At 37.2% G+C, this 20,761-nt stretch overlaps 1 protein-coding gene across 1 annotated transcript in view; it reads left to right on the top strand.

Moving 5' to 3' along the window:
* Nucleotides 1–20,761, top strand: part of LOC122809636 (NAD(P)H dehydrogenase [quinone] 1-like) — a 291,346-nt gene that overhangs the window by 168,881 nt on the left and 101,704 nt on the right. Inside the window, exon 5 of the mRNA XM_044081273.1 lies at nucleotides 11,592–11,693. Within this exon, the coding sequence (XP_043937208.1) occupies nucleotides 11,592–11,693 (102 nt within the window). The remainder of the gene's footprint in view (nucleotides 1–11,591; nucleotides 11,694–20,761) is intronic.

The following is a 20,761-nucleotide window of genomic DNA, read 5'->3' as shown; positions in this document are numbered from 1 at the left end:
TCAATATAGTGCTGTACATAGGCATTGTAGCTACAGATCTGCCTGTGTATACTACTGCTAAAAGTTTGCAGCAAGAGCTAAAAGGATGGATGGGGGGTGGCAGTAACAGGGTGATACTTAGACTGGAAGTGTCCAGGGGGCCCCCAACTTGACATTTGCTGGGGGCCCCCAAAATGCTAGCATCGGCCCTGACTATAGTTCATATGGCTGTCATTTCGACATTAATGTCTGAGATTGCACTTAGTGGCATTTGCCAATACTTCAACCAATTTAGTTTTCTTAACTCCCAAATGACTTTTGCTGCTCCATACCAAGGGAATATCCCTGCTCCAGAAATTACATCATCTCCTAGATCTGTATGTTTTAATTTTTTAAATCAAGATTTTGGTGTTAAATACGTGATGCATCTAAGGTGTTTACTGGATTTTCTGGATTTTCAGTTACAAGAAATATGTCTCTTTCCTTTTTGCATTTCTAATACTTCCCTTTGGTAACTCTTTTACATGATGCATTGCTGGTATGACTAGCCCTATATAACAGGTGCCATCCCATCCCTTTGGTAACCATTTATAAGCATATTTACCACAAATCTAATCTAACCAATCTGATAGAGCAACGCTGCTATTTACTAACTTCCATTTACTTGTCCCATAGTAGGAGTTTTATCATGTACAACCATAATATTTTTATCTGTTTTACTTCACCAACATGTAACATTAGTTTTGCACTCATTTTTATCATTTTGTGAAAAATTAAATACCGCTTTGTCACTTAATATTAACTGACCCTTGGCTGGTATTAGAATAGGAAAACCATGAAAGAATACCACACATACTGGTATGTGGTTATGAAAGTTTATCATTTCATTTGCTTGAATAAAATTGCTTCTACCCACTGGGACAGTTCCATTTTGTTGAAAACATGTGATTCCCTGTACTATAGCAGATCACTGTACTCTTGCTTTACGTAAGTGTGCATTTATAACCTGGTCTCCTGACTCATTTAATAATTCCCTCCAACTACTGACAGAATTTAGTGGAATTGGCACTAGAGGCATGACCCCTGTTATTTTAGGTATTAAACTACATACCCAGCAATTAGAAACATTCATACTTTTTCCATACCACCATTGTCTTGCCAAAAAAGTGTTAAAAGATGGTGACCAATCTTGCTCATTTTTCCACATTTCTTTACTCTCTCTGTCTCTCATGTAACTTTACAATTTAACAGATTATAAATACAGTTTAATGCTAAGTAATACAATAATAGTATGATAGCTATTATCAATTAAAAAAACAGCCTTTAAATAGAAATTCCATTACTGAATCATTTTGCCTTTGGTCATCCGAAACTAGATTTCCAAAAGGATGCACTTTAAACCATGTCAACTTCATTATGTTTTGTCTACGGGAAACCAACAAGAGAATACACTTAATCAGATTTACATTGCTTACTAGTTTTAACAACTCTTAACTGATCTTTATGTACCAACATGGTTTTGATTTTCTTTTTTCCTTTGATTTTATACACTAATGGTCCAATTTTGTTCTCCCACTTCAAAAGGGCATTACCAGTGGCTATCCCATGGACTTTCTGTTTGGAATGTTTTTAGCAATACTTTTGTTCACAGGGAAGGTTTTCTTCAGGTGGGAAAACTGTCTTTTTCCATAGGCTGAATGTTTACTCTCTTGCATTGTAATCACATATTTCTGTAAGCCTTTTTAACCATTGCTGATGCTTACTGATTTCTAACATAGGCCTATCATTAGGTATATCCACATCAAATGGTAGTTGTATGGGCATTTTACAACCTGTCATTATTTCATATGGTGAAATACCTGTTTTGCTATTAGGTGTTGCCGAAATACCCATTAAAACACCAGGCAAATACTGCACCCAAATATTACCCTTTTCCTAGCATGCTTTTTTTAGACATTCTAACGTCCAATCCATGCGCTCTACTATGCCATTGGATTGTGGATGGTATGGTAGATAATCTTTGCTGTATGCCCAACAAATTAAACATTTGCATAATGAGATTATTAACAAATTGTGGACCATTGCCTAATTCTATGACACGTGGCCACCCCCAGTGACAAAAAATATTTTTCCATAAGGCCTCTGTTGTTGCCTTTGCTGTCATGGTTTTGGTAGGAATTGCTTCTACCCATTTTGAAAAGGCATCCACTACTACTTGTAGGTATCTGTAAGCTCCCTTTGTTGTTGGCAGAGGACCTGCATAATCTGTCTGGGCTGCATACCATAGCCCATCTGCTGGCAATACCCGATGTAACTGAGGCTTTTTGCTTTTAGCATTTACCTGCAAACAGATTAGATATTCTTTTACAATCAGCCTACAGACCTTTTTTAAATTTGGGTTCCAATATTTTCATTTACAACTGCCCATAGCTTATCAGTTCCTACATGTTCCAGTATTTGGTGATTTTATTTGACCAACTGATGTGCTAACTGGTATGGCACATAAGGCAACCATAACCCTTTCATAGTGGGATATGCATAATATTGCTTTGGTGGTACTTCTGCAGTCAGGCATTAGTCTGTTTCTTCTTTTAAACCTTGCTTTCTTTGAATATTTATGAGATCTTCCTTAATTGATTGTTGGTCTAGCTCTTTTAGGGTACTAACTTCTGTTTTTCAGGAACAAACTTCTGTATCAATGTACACATACCCTGAAAGTTTTTCCCTACTTTGTGCTGCTTGTTTTGCTAATGAGTCAGCCAATGCATTTAACCCGAAAGTCTCACTTGTTGGTTTTTGATGTGCTTTTACTTTTAAAATGCTGTACTGTCCTTGTTGATTTGACATGGTTATGACTTATATCTCTTTTAATACTTTGGCATGGCATAATTGTTTGCCTACACTGTCTACAAATCCTCGCCTTGTCCAGGTGTCCATGTGCAGACTTAGAATTTGCTACATAAGCACTGTCTGAGAAAATGTTAACAGGATTATAATACCGTAGCACATACAGTACTGCCTCCAGTTCAGGTTTTTGTGCTGACATATGCTATCAGTGGTAACTTGATTAGTTTGGGAGAACCCATCTGTGAATTTTCCGGAACTACAGCAAATTCTGTCCAGTATTTGCCTTTGTCCCAATACCGTGCCCCATCTACAAAGACTGATGGTTTAAAGTGGTCAAAATCAGATGCCAGAAATTGTATGTCCAGTCACATTATTTTTTTCTAGGCAGTTATGCTGTTTTCCTTCATATCCCATGTGATGTGACAAATAATATTTGTCCCCTGTCTGAACTGTGACAGTTTTCATTCCGAACAATGCCATCCATTTTGCAAAGACTGCCTGATTAATACCATCTGTGATTTTATTCATTTCAAAATTATCTACTAGAGCTTTTACTGCTTGGTGTGGTGTTGTACTACAATACTGGAAAATACAGTCAAATACTCAGTTTGTGTGATATCCCAGTAAATGGCCATAACTGCTGTATGCAATATGACTGGGGTTATCTTTCTACTGCAGAAAGTAACTGGACGCAGTTTTTTTCCATTCTGTTGTCGCCACCAAGTGGCCATTCTTGTAATAGCACCACAGATCATTTTTCTTCCCTGCTGCTGCCTGTAGCACAAATGGCAATTCTGGTGTAGGTGCTATTAATTCTGTAGCCTGTGCTAATTAAATTTCATTTGTGAAAATTGCCTCATCCTCATTGGGTCCTCACTCAAAAAAGATGGAGCTCTTCTGTTCTTGTAACATTTTGTAAAGGGGAGCAGCCACAGCTGCATAATCCTCTATAAATTCCCTATTGTAATTCATGATTCCCATGAATTTATGTAGATCTGCTATAGTCATAGCTTTTGAATTTGTAAAATGCCTTGCACACGCACAGGGCAAGGAATCCTTCCAGATGGTTTTATAATAGTACCTAGAAACTTAACTTCTTGAGACATACACTGAATCTTTTCACTTTTAACCGTAAACCCTGCCTGCTATAGAGTATGGAAAACTTTTTTAAGAAACTGTACATGCTCTTCTACTGTTTCATACTGGATTAATATGTCATCTGTGTAATGTAACACTGAATCATCCTTTTCTAGATGTTGCAGGATAGATCCTACTGTCTGAAAGATAACTGGACTGTTTTGAAATCCTTGAGGTCATCTTATGACATATTGCTGTTTTTTTTAAATGTAAAGGCAAATCATGGCCAGTCTTTTTTCCTGAGTGGTACTGCAAAAAAAGCCATTTGCTAATTCTATTACTGTAAACCATTTTGTGGCTTAATATTTGCAGACAACTCAAACTCCCAGAATCAAATGTGCTTTAGGAGTTGTGTATTGATTAACCTTCCATAAATCAATAACAATATGATAACTCCCATCTTTTTTCTTGACTAGACAGATTGGTGAATTTGTGGGACTGTTGCCTTTTTGTATAATTCCTTCCTTTTCCCATTCTGCAATACATTTTCCATATGTTCTGCCTCCCTAGGAATGGGATATTGTTTTTTGAAATGGAGGTATATAATCCTAATCACTACCCATCCCACTGGCATTTCTAGTTTTCCACAGTCACTGGGACCCTTAGATCACAGATTTGGGAATTTCTGATGTAAATGCTGCCACACATCCTCACTGTCCGTATTCACATATCCTGTAAGCTTGTCAGTTTTTTTCAGGAAGAGAGATTGCACAGCATCCTGCACTTTTCTCCCCCTCTCCTTTTTTCCTGTCTCCTACACACAGAATACTGTTAGGCAAGTCAGTTACTATGACCAAAGGTCCTAGAATGTCCATACCAATAATGGTAGTTGAACAAGATGGATGCATTAAAAATGAACCCGTCCATGTCTGTCCTTCTTGGTTAAATTTTATGTCTATATCTTGGCTACTTACTGCATAGCATCCTGTGCCATTAAATGCAGAAATGCAAACCTTTTTTTATAAGATTTACAGGTAACTGATTATTTGTGACAGATACTGCTGCTCCTGTGTCTAAGACATTTTTCCATAGTGACCCTTCTACCCAGATATCGATCAGTGGGTCGTCTGTCTCGACCCCTTTTAAAAGTAGTCAAGAAAGATACCAGAGTAGGGGAGGCACACCCCTATTGTAAGGAGATCCACTCATCCTCCCATTTATTGTCAAATGCATTATGACATACTGCATGTTATTGCTTGTCATCTTCCTTTAGTGATCTTCATATCTAGGTTTTTTTCAGTCTCTTTTCATAACTGCTGCCTAGCCATCCCTTTTGCCTGTTCTACCAAAAGTTTTGGATTTACAGGTGAGGCTGCTTAAAAATCTATGGGGCATGCATCCCCTTTTCCTGTGTATTGATGGCCCTTATATGTCTTTACCAATATTGTAAGGTTTATGTGCATAGACCTGTTTTTCTGATTTGTCTTTTAAATCTTTTGGTTCTGTTTTTGGAAACACACCCTGTTCTTCCTATTTTTTATTCCAAGCTTTGTAATGATCACAATTTTGTTTAACATGCCCTATTTTCTTACAGAAAAAACATGTTGGAGCCTTTTGTTCATTACCTATACCCAATCCTGGTGCTACAGGCACAGTAACAGGACCTGGTGGTGCAGATGCAGCTCTGCCTGCTGGTGGTTGTTAACACCACCGTTGCCTTCCCCAGTTTTTAACTTCTCCAATTACGTCAAATGGCTCACTACCCTCTCCTAATGCAAAGATATGGTGTGAGTATAATGTCGTATCATCGACCATAGTCCATCTGCTCATTAATTTGTGTACCAAATCAGTGAGGGTATCTGAATTTTTCTTCATAAATGCATTTAATATCCCCTGAGACCCCTTTGACTTAAGAAAGCAATGTATTAACTATTTCTGTATTTCTGGTTTTTGCATGTCCCTTTCTGACCTTTGGTTTTTGCATGTCCCTCTCTGACCTTTGATATATGATCTGAAAGGCAAGTCTGAAATGGTCAGCTTGTTCCATTAATTTATCCAAGATGGTGATTTTAAAATTATCTAACAGCTTGGCTGTGGGAGGATGCCCTTGTGTATATACTATTAGACCAGCTATCATACGTCCTACTTTAGTGTTTAACTGATGTGTCTTTCTTTAACTGAAAGTTTTAAAACATTTGGGAATAAAAATCCAGAAACATGTAAGTAATGCATCCATCCATACATCAGATCCTGCTGTGTATGCTACTTATTCTTCAAATGCAAGCATGTTTTGTAATAATCTAGACTGTGTATATAGATCTGTAGTGGTGCCCTGTTCTATGACTTGTACTGGTTTTGTGCTCTGCAGTTCTTCCTTTAACTCTTCTATTTGAAGATTAGCTTGTATTAGTTTATCCTGTAACTGTTGCTTAAGATCTGATATTTCCTTTTGTAGTTCTTTATAGTTTTTGATACTTTTTAGTAGACTCTTCTGTTGATTGTAGGGCCCCTATGCACTTTTGACAGAGTTCCTGTATATTGCTTCTAAACTTTTTGACCTCACCTTGTCTGTCTCTTAGAAATTTGTTAAATTCTGCTGTTAAATGTTCAAGAACCTTACCCCTGTCCTCATCTGTTGTGTGTTGAGCAGTGGCTTCATTCCACTGTTGTACATATTTTTTAAAGGGTGTAACACAATCTATAGGGGATTTTGCTAGTAATAGTTTTGACTGTTCTAACTCTGATGTCAATGCAGTAACAGAACACAATTGTATAATATCTGGATATGACATAAACATTTTTCCTTTTGTTGGTTCATCACCATTAACAGGTTTGTCTTTACAGTCTAACCTTTGAGCTGTGGCCTTCACTGTATTTTTATGGCATTGCACACAAAAAGCGGGTTCAGATGATTCACACAATAAACATTTACAATGACATGCCTCATTTTTTTTGTTTCAGATACCAGTCAGATATTACAATCCATTTACATAATGCATGTACATCAACTTGCCCTAATAAGGTTTTACACTTACTAATGTGCTGAATATACCGACATTGCATTTTTTTCCCATAATTTATCAGGTTGGTCTGAAACATTAAGTGTAAAGCTTTTCTTACATTTACTGCTATACTCCCCAGTAGCATCCGTACTTATATGTGACACAGAAAAAAAGTCATCACTTACCAAGAGAAGAGGTGACCAGGCTGTTGCAGATGGCTGGAAATTTTTTTCTGTAGTCACTCAAGAAGCTGGTGAAATGAAGTTGGCAGTGGGTGACTTCAAAACCTTGCTTTTCACCTTTCTTGGAGAATTTATGGCACTGCGACTTTCCTTTCCTGCACTGCAGTGTTACTCCAGATTCATATGTCTGAGGAACTGTACTGTGGCAAACTGTAGAAAACTGAAGTGCTCAAAATAAATGTTAGTTACTGTGCTTTTACTAACGTGACCTTGTACAAGGCATCACATCACTCCCCTGTGTATAGATACAGGCTAGGGTCACCATTGAAAATTTAATTTATGAAGGTGCTGCTGTGTTGTACTGGAAACAAAGTCTTCTTAAGACACAAAGTCTTGCTGGCTGTTTACTGCTGAATTAGAGTCTGGTTATAACACAGAGTTTTGCATGACTGTATCTGCAGTCTGTTTAAAACAGAGTCTTGCAACCTGCATTGATGAGAATATATTTTGCAGCACAATACTATTTTACTGTAAGCACAGTTACTAATAACGTATTCTTGTAACAAATGACAAGTACTCTTTTGTCAGTTTGTAGCATAGATGTGCAAAGGTTTACTTCATGATTAGCATGGAAGATTATATCTGCTTCTGTTATACAATACCTCAGAACAAGTGTGTTCCTATCAGTACCTCTAACACAGCTGAATTTTTACAGTCTACTTATACTGTTCTTCTCACACACTTTAGATCCTGTTTTCAAAAGCATGTAATGTCTGTTTTTAGACTTTCCTGTTGTCCTTCTGTGAAACCATTTAATATTTACTTGTAAGAACTCCTGCTGATGTGAGAATGCACACAATATTTGTCTTCTTGAATTTTCTGCTGATTCTATAAAAATATCCATTAACAGAAGTCTGAAAGGAAACATCTCTGAGGACACATGTAGATTCATAGATTAGTATTAGGCTAACTGCCCCTGTGGGCCATTTTTTAAGCCTAGCCAATTACCCCCTGGGAGATTTGAACCCTGCACCTTGTGTCTATAAGGTGAACACCTTAACCATTATGCCATCACCCTCCCCCCACATCAAACTGTTCTGCTGCTGATATTGAAAAAACAAATTTTTGAGGAAAAAGCATGTTCATTTATCTGTTATGATACTGTGGGAGAACATGTTTTTTGAAGAAACAGCTTTGTAAGACAGCACGTAATGCTGAGTTTATAAAAAGCATGTCTGTTAATAGATACAGTCATAGCTATGTCACAGTATGGATGCTCATTACATATTGCTAAGCTCTATTTTTACATTTAAGCAAGCTTTATTGTATGCCTCATTTATTTTGCATTTTTATAGCAGAATTGATTTTAATCTTTATTCACTGTTTAGCACACTTTAACACATACCCTGGGCTAGAACCCAAGACCATCTGCATTCCAGCCCTACATATGTTGACACAGGATTTGTTACCTGTAGTCCGTATTTTACTATGTATTGTTTATTTGATGGTATGGGGATAGCGCCCCACTTACCGGGTTTGCACAATGCCCAACAGTGCTGTGCAATAGCAATTAAAGCATCTAGTTTCTATTTTTGGATGTCTGTCAAGTCTGATACATGGGCGCTCCTGTTGCACAAGCAAGGTAAGCACTGCCAAATGCCGTGGCACATCGCACAAACATGGCATACATAAAAAAAAATCAGCAGGAAAATCAAACTAGATATGGGTTTTGGCTGGTATTTTTGTGGTATTCCTCATAAAATGTGTGGTTTTGTAATCATTCAGGATGGACAGCACTAAATGGTAACAGATGTTTTAGTTTAGGACTAAGCAGTTGGGAGGTATGGGGGTGGGACATCAGTGCTCTCCTGTACACGGATTCATTATCCATGTTCTATGAGGTTTCATAGCGAACACTACTGGGGTATACTGCGAAACCTCCCATAGGTGCACCGTGCAACATTAATATGCATTCCACATAGCAGAGAGAACGTCATGCCCATGTAGATGGATATACTCCATGTAGGCTCTAAACAGAGCCTACATGGAGTCTACACAAAGTTTATTGGATCTTCCAGTATGTGTGCTTATGATATATATACATACACACTTTGTGAGTGTGTATTTGTACTTGGTAAACTCAAAAGAATTCTGCCGACACACAAATGGTTGTTTACACTTAGTAAACTTACTGCTACATATCTGATTCGAAAATATTGACTCTGCAATGAAATTAAAGCTTTTTTTTCCCAGGGGGAAAGTCCTCTGCACCCCCCTCCACCAATGTGTGGAGCAGTGCCTCCACACATCCTGCTACTTATATTTAATAACAAAGTTTATACAACTGTGGGAAAAAGGGAAAACTCCTTAAATCCCTCTTTGTACCGGTCTCGCACTAAGCCTGATCCTGCCCCCATTTATTCAGATTGTATGTCAGCAAACTGGCCATATGGTTCATAAATTGACCCCCTAAAACTTTAACAAAAGAATGTGAAACTATATCCATCTCTCAGATTTATATAGATATAGATATTATATATAAATACATATATGGGACTCCTGAATTTGGTTGACACAACAAAATATTGACAGCTGCTCGATCATCCACAGTGTAGAATATTTCCTTTTTCTGGAGATAGTATGATCTTGGAGTTAGCATGTATAATTATCAGGGGTTGACTGTTTTTTTTGTTTCTATGCAGCAAGGACTTTCCTCGTGCATGTGCAGTTAACTGTCGACATTTGGGATTACTTACCTCGGTTGAATAAGCAAAAATGTTGATGGCAAAGTCGACCACAAAAGATATCTATCTATCTATCTATCTATATATATATATATATATATATATATATATATATATATATATATATATATATATATATATATACACACACACACACACACACACACACACACATATATATATGTAAATATATATATATATATATATATATATATATATATATATATAATATAGAGAGAGAGAGAGATATTTATATATATATATATATATATATATATATATATATATATATATATATATATAATCTATACAATTTATTTTATTTTACATTTGTTGACCGGGCTGGTCTGACTGGATATATGTCCATTTTCAGGAGAGGCCCGGGGAGAAAAGCTCCAAAAGCATACATTAATAACAGAGAAAAAAAAATAGCTATGAGAATATATATATATATATATATATATATATATATATATATATATATATATATAAAATAACAGACAAATCTATATGCACGTGTATATATTTTACAAACACACACATGCACATATATAGTGTACATAATTGCCTTCCAAGGACAGAAGTTTTATTCATCCCTTGTCTGTCACTTTATCTACTTGAGAAAGTTGTAAGCCCTACTGATTTGCTGTCTCACCCTTACCTAGTTTAAATGACTGCTAATGAAGCATTTAGATCTAGCACTTAGAAAGATTAGTCTTCTCCCTGACCAATGTGAACCAGATTACCAACATAGATCTGCATCCATCCAAGAGGATTCCTCCAAGGGGAGTCCATTCTGCAAATGCAGCAAAACTGAGTCCTGCACCAGTTATTCACACATATTAAATCTTAAAGTGCCATAGCTTGACCCTTGCCTTTGGCTGGTAGATCTTCTGAAAGTTTCACTACAGTAACACTGGTTGCCTTTGCCTATGATTCCATACCAGATTTACTAGCTCCTGTGGCACAGCCTCTCTACTTTGAAGAGACATATTTGTTCCTAAGTTGATTAAAGACACCAGTTGTACTTTTCCAGGCACTTGCTTCTCTCTCCATTATAAGTCATTCCCAGTTCTGCCCACGTCTGTCATCATCCAGGAACCTGACATTCCTGTGCCCTTCACCTGCTAGTTATGTTCACCTGCTTGCAGAATCCCCCAGCAGAAGTTTTTTTACATTGTGTTTGTGTTTCCATACAAGTCCAGTCCTATTTACTGTGAGGATTATACAGCAGGTGACCTCTTTTATAAGTCGTTTACATTTCCTTTGATTTTATTTCAGTGATGCATTGTGTTGAGGCTCACTGTTGAAGTACCCAGAATCCTAATGATGTTATCCACAAATGAATGTGTGCCAGGACATCAAAAGAACAGTGCAGAACAGTGGGAAGGGTACACTGCTGATTTCTGCATCCCCCATTTCTTGGAACCTATTCTATTTTCATTATTAGGGCAGTGCTGCTGGTTAGGAGAGGTAGCCCACAATACCTTGCCTAAATTAGCTTATTGAGGAAATATATGGCTTAGCCTATAGAAATGGGTGCCACTGATGCAAGAGTGTAATTTCTAGAATAGTCACAAGATCTGTGCTTCATTACCACTGCACTGTACTACTCCATTGTAAAGAGTCTTTTTATATATGCTGCATCATAAATTTATACCATGCATATATAACATTATGTAGCGTTTCTCTTTAGAAGCCACTAATCCATTGTTTTCTGAGCATACTGTTAACCATTTTTTGCTGTCCCTTTATTTCAGAAAAAGAGAGCTGTAATTTCAGTTACAACTGGTGGAATTCAAAGTATGTATTCTTCTAAAGGGCTCAATGGAGACATAAATGTAATACTCTGGCCAATACAGGTAGTGTATCCCTTTTAGTTCAGTTTACTTTTATCTTTCTACACCAAGAAGCATGGAAAAGCCTGTAGAAATGTTACTGTGAAAATGTATGCTGCATGTGTATGTTCACATTATTTAAAGTATAAAGTAGTAAGTTAAGAAATTTCCAGTTTATTATAGTTGTCTAAAATATATGTTGTGACCTGGTGCTTTTTATCTATTTCATGATTTCTTATTTTTCAGAAAGCATATCATAGTACTGTTTTACAGTAAAGATGTGTCAGATTCAAGAACAGCAAAGATTTAGTGTCTGGGTGGGGGGTATTCATCTATCACCTGTTGCCCATTTCAGATATCGCTCCCCACCCCGTCATCTTTAAGTGTAAAGCAAAAAAGTCACAAAGTAATGAAGGAAATGTTTTACCGGCATTAGAGCTAAATAGCTTTTCAGAAACATTCAAGAGTCATTTGAAATAAAAGCTCATCAGTTACTGATTTGCATGTCTTTGAACTGAACACCTTGCAGAGCTGGACAACTCCATTATTGTTCCCCATACCAACCCCCCAACATACTTGTACCAGCATCTGTAGTCACACACTCTGACAAATGTATGCAATCATCAAGTTTAATATCACCCCCCTACAGTCTCTCACATGTGTAGTTGCACAAATATATACAGGCATTGATGCACTTGGGCACACATGCACTTATACAGACAAATGACTTGTGTATGTGTACATGTGCACATACAGGCACATGCACACATGCTGACACACCAGGAACATACAGAAATACACTGTCACATGGGCAAACACAAACTCATGAACAAATATACACACATCATATGCACACAAACATACCTGCATCCATGCAGAATTGCATGTGCACAGATACACATCTCAAACCTGCACAAACACACTAACATGATGCACACTAAAACCACACATGTACAAACACACACACACACCTTACCCAGCCTTGGTGTACATTGTAGTGTAGCATGCTCTTTCCCCATTAGTGTTCTTAAACAGTGTAGTAGAGCTGTCTTTGACTCACTGTGCTGTACTATTTTGTTCTTGGAGTAGGCTATGGGGCAGATCAAATGGCTAATTTATATAAGCTGCTCTGTTGTATCCCATATACTGCTGTAGTACTAATTTGCATCATTAGCCCTGCCCTTGGACTGCCAGATTTGCATGCGGTGTTATCCAGTACACGAGTGCAGTACTATTTTGCATCATTAGCCTCACCCACGGACTACCGCATTTGCATGTGGTGGTATCCCATACATTGCTGTAGCACTACCTGGCAGAGACGTCATACTACATTAGCTCTACAGCAGTCTGTAAATACCTCCTGCATAGTGGGGTGAGCTGCCCTGCAGACAGGGATATGTACAGTGCTGTGTTTCTGAATAGTGCTGCATGGCTTATATTGCTTGTGGTTATCTGCAGTATGAATGTTAAAACATTGGAAGAATGCAGCGATGTTGTGGCCTTGTTCCATTTTCTGTGTTCCTAGATTCTTTTTAACTCTTAGCATTGGATACTTAATGACTCAGGCTTTTGGTTTATTTAATTCCAGAATTATAACATCTCCTTTAACCTTTTATTGTCACTTTAGATAAGATTCCTAGGGAAACCATCTTGCTATTTCAAGGCTCTTAACATTTAAATTACTGACTTTCATTTAAAGTGACACCATCTTTCTGTTCCATGTCTCTATGCCTAAATGTTTTCTTTCTGTCCTTTTACCTTGAAATTCCTTCCACAAATCCCAGTTCCATGCTCCCTACCACCATAAGAACGAGTAATGCATTCCTTTGATTGTAGGGATATTTGAAACATTTGGCCTTTTCAGTCTATTTGAGATACGAGGTCTCGCCAGTCCTTACCTGCCTGCCTCCATAATGAGAACCTCTAACTGTTCTCCTGTCTACTCACATTTATCAATGTTCTGTATTGGAATTTTCTGCCCTTCAGTCGTCCCAGGGTCTGGAGTGTCCATTATCTGACAGTCACCATTTGTCTTTTCCCTCCTGATATACAAACACCATCTTTAGAGGCTTTGTTTGCTTTACATTGTCATTGGTGCTGGATGCTGCTACTAATTCCACATAGTAGGATTCAGAGGGTAGGATCAGATTTGCTGACATCTTACATGAGAGGTGAAATTTTCTTCTGGGGACCTGTGGCTGTGGTTTGGAGCAGCTGTTTATAAAGGAAGTATCTCTTTTTTAGGATACTAAACTCCTGGAGAAATATATTTCTTTAAACATCACTCCAAGAAGTTTACGGATAGACCGACTGCCTGCTGGTGAGTTTACTGATGAGGAAACTGATTTGTTACAAGAATGGAGGGCTGCTTCCTTAAATTGTAGTTTGGCTTGGCTGAGAATTCTTATCAAGCGCAACCAAAGAGTGCTTGATAGGGTGCGCTCAGAGATAACTGTGATATAAGATGAGTTAATTCGGGAAATCTCAGAGAACAATTTTCAGCAAACCATGTCCAGAATAAGAGTTAAATTACAACAGACTGAAGCCAATATTTTGGCATGTAAAAAGAAAAAGCTTAACTGGGACATTGGTGATTTTCAACGGAACATGGTTTATTTTAGGTCATGTAGGGAACACCCAGGAAGATTGTGAACCAGAGGCAGTCCAGCGGGTATATGGGAGTCTTCCTTCTCATCGGTGGAAACTAGTGCCAGCACAAGTAGCAAGAAAAGTGTGCCATTTGATGATGTTTCTGTGGAAGATGTTGGTGATAAAACTCAAAAAAAAAACTCTTCCACAGTTACACAACCCCCAGCACAAGGGAAAACACAAAGTTATTACAGGAAGGGTCGGAACAAGTACAACTGAAAGTAAGGACTGGTTTTGTATTGAACTCTGAATCTGCATTGATTGGTTTTGTATTGAACTCTGTATATCCATGCAGATTCAATCTTAGTAGTACAGTGTTTAATTTGCAGTGCGTTGATGCAGCACTTCTGTTTGTAATGCAGTTTGTATGGTTGATGAACAGGTTGAAACTCTTAGAATTGTTAATTTTGCTGATTTTGTGCTTACACAAAAACATGGTGAATGTTCTGTTAAAGGGTCCTAAGTTTGTACCTACCAGTCTACTGTGTTTAGCTGACTTGATTTTGGAAATTAAACGTTTCTGTCGAAAATTACATCCATGTCTGTTTTTCCAGTTGTAATAAAAATAATACTAATGTTTTGAATGTTGAGAATGCAGGTGAAAATGACTCCATGCCAGATTTGAGTGTACATCATACTGATTTATTTTTCGAATGTGTTCAAAATGATAATGATATGGATTTGTGTTTAGAACAAAATAATCCCATACAAAATGGGGAGCAATTTTATACTGGTTATGGTAGACTTAATGTACCTATATTTTCGAGGAAAAGTGATTTTATGCCGCACAAATCATCTTTGGCCATCATAGCTTTTGAAAATATGAGCTGCAGGAAAATTGAAAAAGTTTGGTATTTTTCTTAATAGTAACGAGCTTTAATTTAAGCAGAGAAGAATGGTCAGTGTTACAAAATGTAAGATCTCATTCGGATGAATGTTTTTAAAGAGACAGACAAAGGGGGGGGGTAATTGGGCTATCATGAGCAAAGAAGGATATCATGAGATGATTACACAATTAATTTGTGGTAATAGAGATTATGAACAGCTTGGGGTGGCTGCAGTGGTGCAGCGGTTAGTGTTGCCGCCTCACAGCAAGAGGTGCTCCGTTTCGATTCTCAGCTGGGGTGCCTTCTATGCAGAGTCTGCATGTCCTCCCTGTGCTCGTGTGGGTTTCCTCCAGGTGCTCCAGTTTCCTCCCACATCCCAAAGACATGCAGTAGGTGGACTGGACACTCTAAATTGGCCCTAGGTGTGCGTGTGTGCATGTGTGTGTGCCTTCTGTGGAAGGTTGGGCGCTGGGCTGGCAAATTGACACTGTAAAACTCCACTGCCTATCATGAGCAGACAGATTATCTGCTGTGGTGACCCCTAACCAGGAAAAGCCGAAAGAAGAAGATATTATGAACAGCTTGCTATGAACCCAGTACAAAAATTTAATATGGAACTATCTGATTTATTGGATAGAGGGGAAAGGTTAGGTTTGCTAACAAGTAAAGGTGTGAAAAGGTTGTTACTAAAGGAACCCAAAGATCCAAAATTTTATGCCATTCCAAAAATCCATACTTGATGAAACCTCCAGGGAGACCTATTGTGTCCATGATTGACTCATATTTGGAGTATGTGGGTTTATTTTTGGACCATCAATTTAAGAAATTCTTGATTAAAGTATCTTCCCATATTAAAAATACTGGTGAGTTATGTCATGGGCTGAAGGGGGATTAAATGGCAGGATGGATATTTTGGGTCAACAATTGATGTCTGTTCATTGTACAATAACACAGATAGAAGATGAGGTTTGGAAGCGATGTTTAAGATCATGGGTGAGGAACCCAGAACCTCCTTTTTGTTATTAATTCTGGAGTTTTGTCTCAGTCATAATTATTTCAGGTGGGACCATACATTTTTCTGGCAGAAGAGGGATACAGCAATCGAGGAGGCTTTTGCCCCCACTTCTGCTGTGATATACATGGGTGATTTTGAAAATCAATTCATGTACCCTACAGAATATTCTTCAAAAAAGTGGTCTATTATAAAATATATATTGATTTTATTTTTATTTGTAAGGATGTACAACAAGAATTTCTGAAGTTTGTTGAGTGTTTAAATAACACTCCTCATGGTTTAAAATGTGCATGTCAGATGAATTCTTCTGTTATGAGTTGTTTGGATGCTGAATTGTATGTAGATCAGAGTTCTGAAATCCAATACAAACCTTATAGAAAACCTACATCTGTGAATAATTTTTTACATGCTGAGAGCATGCACCCCCCCACATTTAATTAAGTCCTTGTCTTTTGGGGAATTTAAAAGTATTTTCTAAAACACATCTCAGGAAGAACTAAAGAAATCTTTTTTTGGATGAGGTGAGTGACAGATTAAGTAGATTAGGGTATTCTAATGAAGTGTTAAGGGTGGCTCAACAGAATGTAGAAAATAAAGACAACACTTTTAAAAGGGGTGGCCAGTGCATATACATCCCTCAGAAAAGAGAAGGTAATGAACAAGAGAGGTTGTTTTTTGTGACAAAATACTCACTTTTTTCCAGTACTATGGAGAAAATTGTGAGAACACTGGGATTTGATTTTACAGGATGGTAGTGTGGGACATCTTTTTCCTAGACATACCACTTTTTCTTACACAGGTATAATAACATGAAGGAAATATTGGGGGGTGATTGTGCCTGATTTGGTAGTAGTAACAGTGTGGGCACACAAGCTTGTGGTCATTGTTCGGTTTGTCACAGGGTTAAGAACTTGAATGGGTGGAAGATTAATGGTAAGATATATAGGGCCATAGAATGTTTTAAATGCAATTCACAAGGGGTAGTATATGTTATTGGATGTGATTGCCAACAAACAAGAGGGTATGTTGGGCAGACAAAAAGAAATGTAAAGATTACCATTATGGAACATCTAGAGGATGTTAGAAAGTACAAGATGGAGGAGAGCCCAGTAGCTTGCCATTTTACTTCAGTACATGGGGGTTCTACTAATGGTTTGTTTTTTAGTGTGTTGGCATGTCTGCATTTGAAATTTGGAGGGAGCTTTAAAGAAGCATTAAACAGAATTTTAGGACACTTTTCCCTAGAAGCATGAATACTGACAGCAATATAACACTATAGTGTAATAATATTTTTGTTTGATATATTCACAAGAATGACATGTGTGTGTATATATATATATATATATATATATATATATATATATATATATATATATATATATATAAAATATGGTAATGTTTATTTCATGACTCAAACACGTTTTATGAAATGGTTATGTGTTTTTTTTTGCTGTTATTAAGGAATGATGCCTTTAAGAGGTTAAACTCCAAATGATTTGAATTCTTAATTGTATTAATTGGATAACTGTATAATTATGTATTTGTTGGCATACATATATATAAATATATATATATATATATATATATATATATATATATATATATATATATATATATATATATATATATATATATATATATACTGCGTGAAATTTTATGCTAAATTATTCCTTAGAAGGCAAAAGGCCGAGATACCAGAATAAACTCCTTTTCTGATTTACACCTGTGGTCGTGTGGATGTATGGCGGTGCAGCCTGTTTTTTTTTTCTTTTTATGATTTACTTTGGTTTACATTCCATTATCTGACATTGTCCATTTATCTTTTCCCTCCTGACATACAAACACCATATTTAGAGGCTTGTGAAAAAACATACAACTTCCTCAGCATATTTTTCATCATATCTTTTCCCTAATCATTGACGTTCTGCCATATTCTGTCATTAACATCAACCCTTTTGATCCCTCATTGCTTATCTCTTTATCCATATGGTTTCCCTTTTCCCCTGCAGTGTCTTCCTTTTCCCTAAGAATACCTGCCTCCATTTCTTCTCCATATTCTGATATTAATAGCCATCACCTTTGCTCCTTCATTGTCTGTCATCTCCTTTTTCATAATGTTTCCCTTTTCCCTGATATCTACTACAAATTGTCATGCTTCCTTTGTAGACCATTCATTCCCTGTTCATTTCAATGAGATGTTGACATGAAGAGTTGTAAAGTGACATCTTCGTGGATATTCTAACATTTCTCATGCCAGAAGAGACAATGCTCATTTTCTCTAACTTCTGTCTAAAGATGGACAAGCACAGAGTAATTCCATCATCCTGTAGAAGGCAGTCATCTGAGAGGAACTGATTCTCTGACAGTTCAGTCTCCTTCCATTAACCAAGGTCAGAAAATGCAGTGTTAGATGCCTTTCTTGTTCCTAAAGTGGGTGAACTTTGAATTTAAATTTCTTACATAGAACTCCTGCTTCAGGGCTTGTAGAATAACTTTAGCCTCTTCTGATTTGCATATTCTCCTGCAGTATTTTAAATCTTTTTAAAGCTGTGTTCTGCTTGAAGGCTTTTATTTTGAATGTGGATAAGAAAATCACACAAAACAAGTAGCCAATAACATAGCTTGCCAAAGAGTCCGTAAAACGATAGTGCTGATCTCTTGAGGTCAGAATCAAGAAAATGTATGGGCATTACTGATCTTAAAGGGGTAATGGTATTTTATTTTACCTGAGTGACGCCTCCAGGTGCATCTCCAGTTAACTCTTACTAACGCTTCTAGGCATCAAATATTGCATGTTCATATTTGCATCAATAATTCCAAAATATGCTATCTACAAGGTTTTAAAAGATTTCATCTTAAAGCTTACATAATGGCAAACTCAGCTGCATTAATATTTGACCTCTATCTCGTGCAGGTAAATAGATGTTAACTTGTTTTTATGATATTAATTTATAGGTAAATAGATGTTAACTTGTTTTTATGATATTAATTTATATAGATATAATTTTCACATTTGTCTACATAGCTCAACAGCCAAGCAACTTAGAACTCCATTGCCTCACATGAAAGCTTTCAGTTAGATGAATGATGAATAAAATGCTTCTTACAGTGTGTGTAACTTGAGTGGTTGCTGAGATATAATAAGTTATTTACAAAATATAACAAATGTAATTGTTATTGTGTTTACTGTGACTTATAAAATTATTTTTCTGACCTAGAACCTACAGAATGCTAGCACTATAAAAATAATTTGTGCTGAAGAGTTTGTTATTTATATTTCTTTCATAACCCCTATGGTTCCAGAGATATGAACGTTTGTTTGAAATGTGAAGACATAATTTGATTCTGTCAAAAGGCTTAGGCTCCGCCCATTGGAAGTTAACTGTGCAAACTTCCTGAGCTCCATTGTAGTGAATGAGTTAAGGTTTGTTTACCAAGTAAGTCAACTGGTCCAAGTACCTTTTTCAGTCATGACCAAGGCCATGATAAAAATTTAAAACAATCACAATAAAGCAGAATAAAATAACAGAAGAAACAAGTTAAAACTGGCAATAAGAAAGTAAGGCTTCAGACTTTTAAGAGCCTGCACAACATTGTGTAAGTGTTGCACAGAAGTGATTACAGAGTAAATGACAGCCAGAAACAAGCAGAGTAACCGCTCAAGAGGAAAAGTATATCTAAGGTGCTTTTAAAAGCTGTAAGATGTTGCACCCCAACTTGTAGGGGGAATGCTATAGGAAGATAAAATACATGTTGCTGAGCTTCTTTCACTAATGTGTAGACATGTAGCAGTTTAGCAGACAAATGATTTTACAAAAATACAATAAATTAGGTCCCCACCCTACATCTTTCAAGTGAATAAAGGAAACTAAAGTATGGTTTACTACAATATGCAGAAAAGCTAGTTAGGAAGAAATCCGCCAGTGAATTAGAACATAAATGGAGGAACACAGCAGTGAAGGGGGATATAACAACTGAAGGATAATATGACCTGTCAAAGGGGAAACCAAGAAGCTGCTAAAGGATGGGTAACTTTCCCGTTGAGTGCAACCACAGTGGCCTACACTGGCTGCATCTGAAAATTTACTGGCAAACTCTTAAGGAAGTTGGCTCCATCCCATAAGCTGAACAAGAGCACAGAAGGAGCTCTTCCCATCTCCATGGCCCACAAAACAACGCTTGGGGATTGAGGTGGTGAGGCAGGTCATCAAGTACGAAGCAGACTGCATTGTCAAGTCCCCAAGCCAGGGTATCCAGAGTGCTGCTTCAGGGATGTTATTGGAGTTTATTGCAGGTCCTGCTACTCCTGGAACAGCTATTGAGGCAAGGTAGGAAAATGGGCAGAAAGGTAGGAAGATAGGTAGAAGGGTCTTTCTTACAATGGAGACAGAACAATAGCTCTGTTCCCAGATCACCACAAAATAAGTGAGGTAATCTTGATAAAGACCATCTGACAGGGAGATAGCATAGTTCTCCTTGTAACTACCAGTAACTGCCCCCATGACCGGCATACAAATGGAAGGTTTATCACTGAATGCACTTTGTTTAGCCAAGGCCTCAGTATACCATCATTTATACTCATGGCTGATGAAAGGAGCAAT

Source organism: Protopterus annectens, chromosome 8.part0 (assembly GCF_019279795.1).
Source record: "Protopterus annectens isolate FY-2018-M chromosome 8.part0, PAN1.0, whole genome shotgun sequence".
NCBI lineage: Eukaryota > Metazoa > Chordata > Ceratodontiformes > Protopteridae > Protopterus > Protopterus annectens.
Note: the sequence above shows the minus strand (reverse complement) of the source record. Positions and strands in the feature narration are given on the sequence as shown.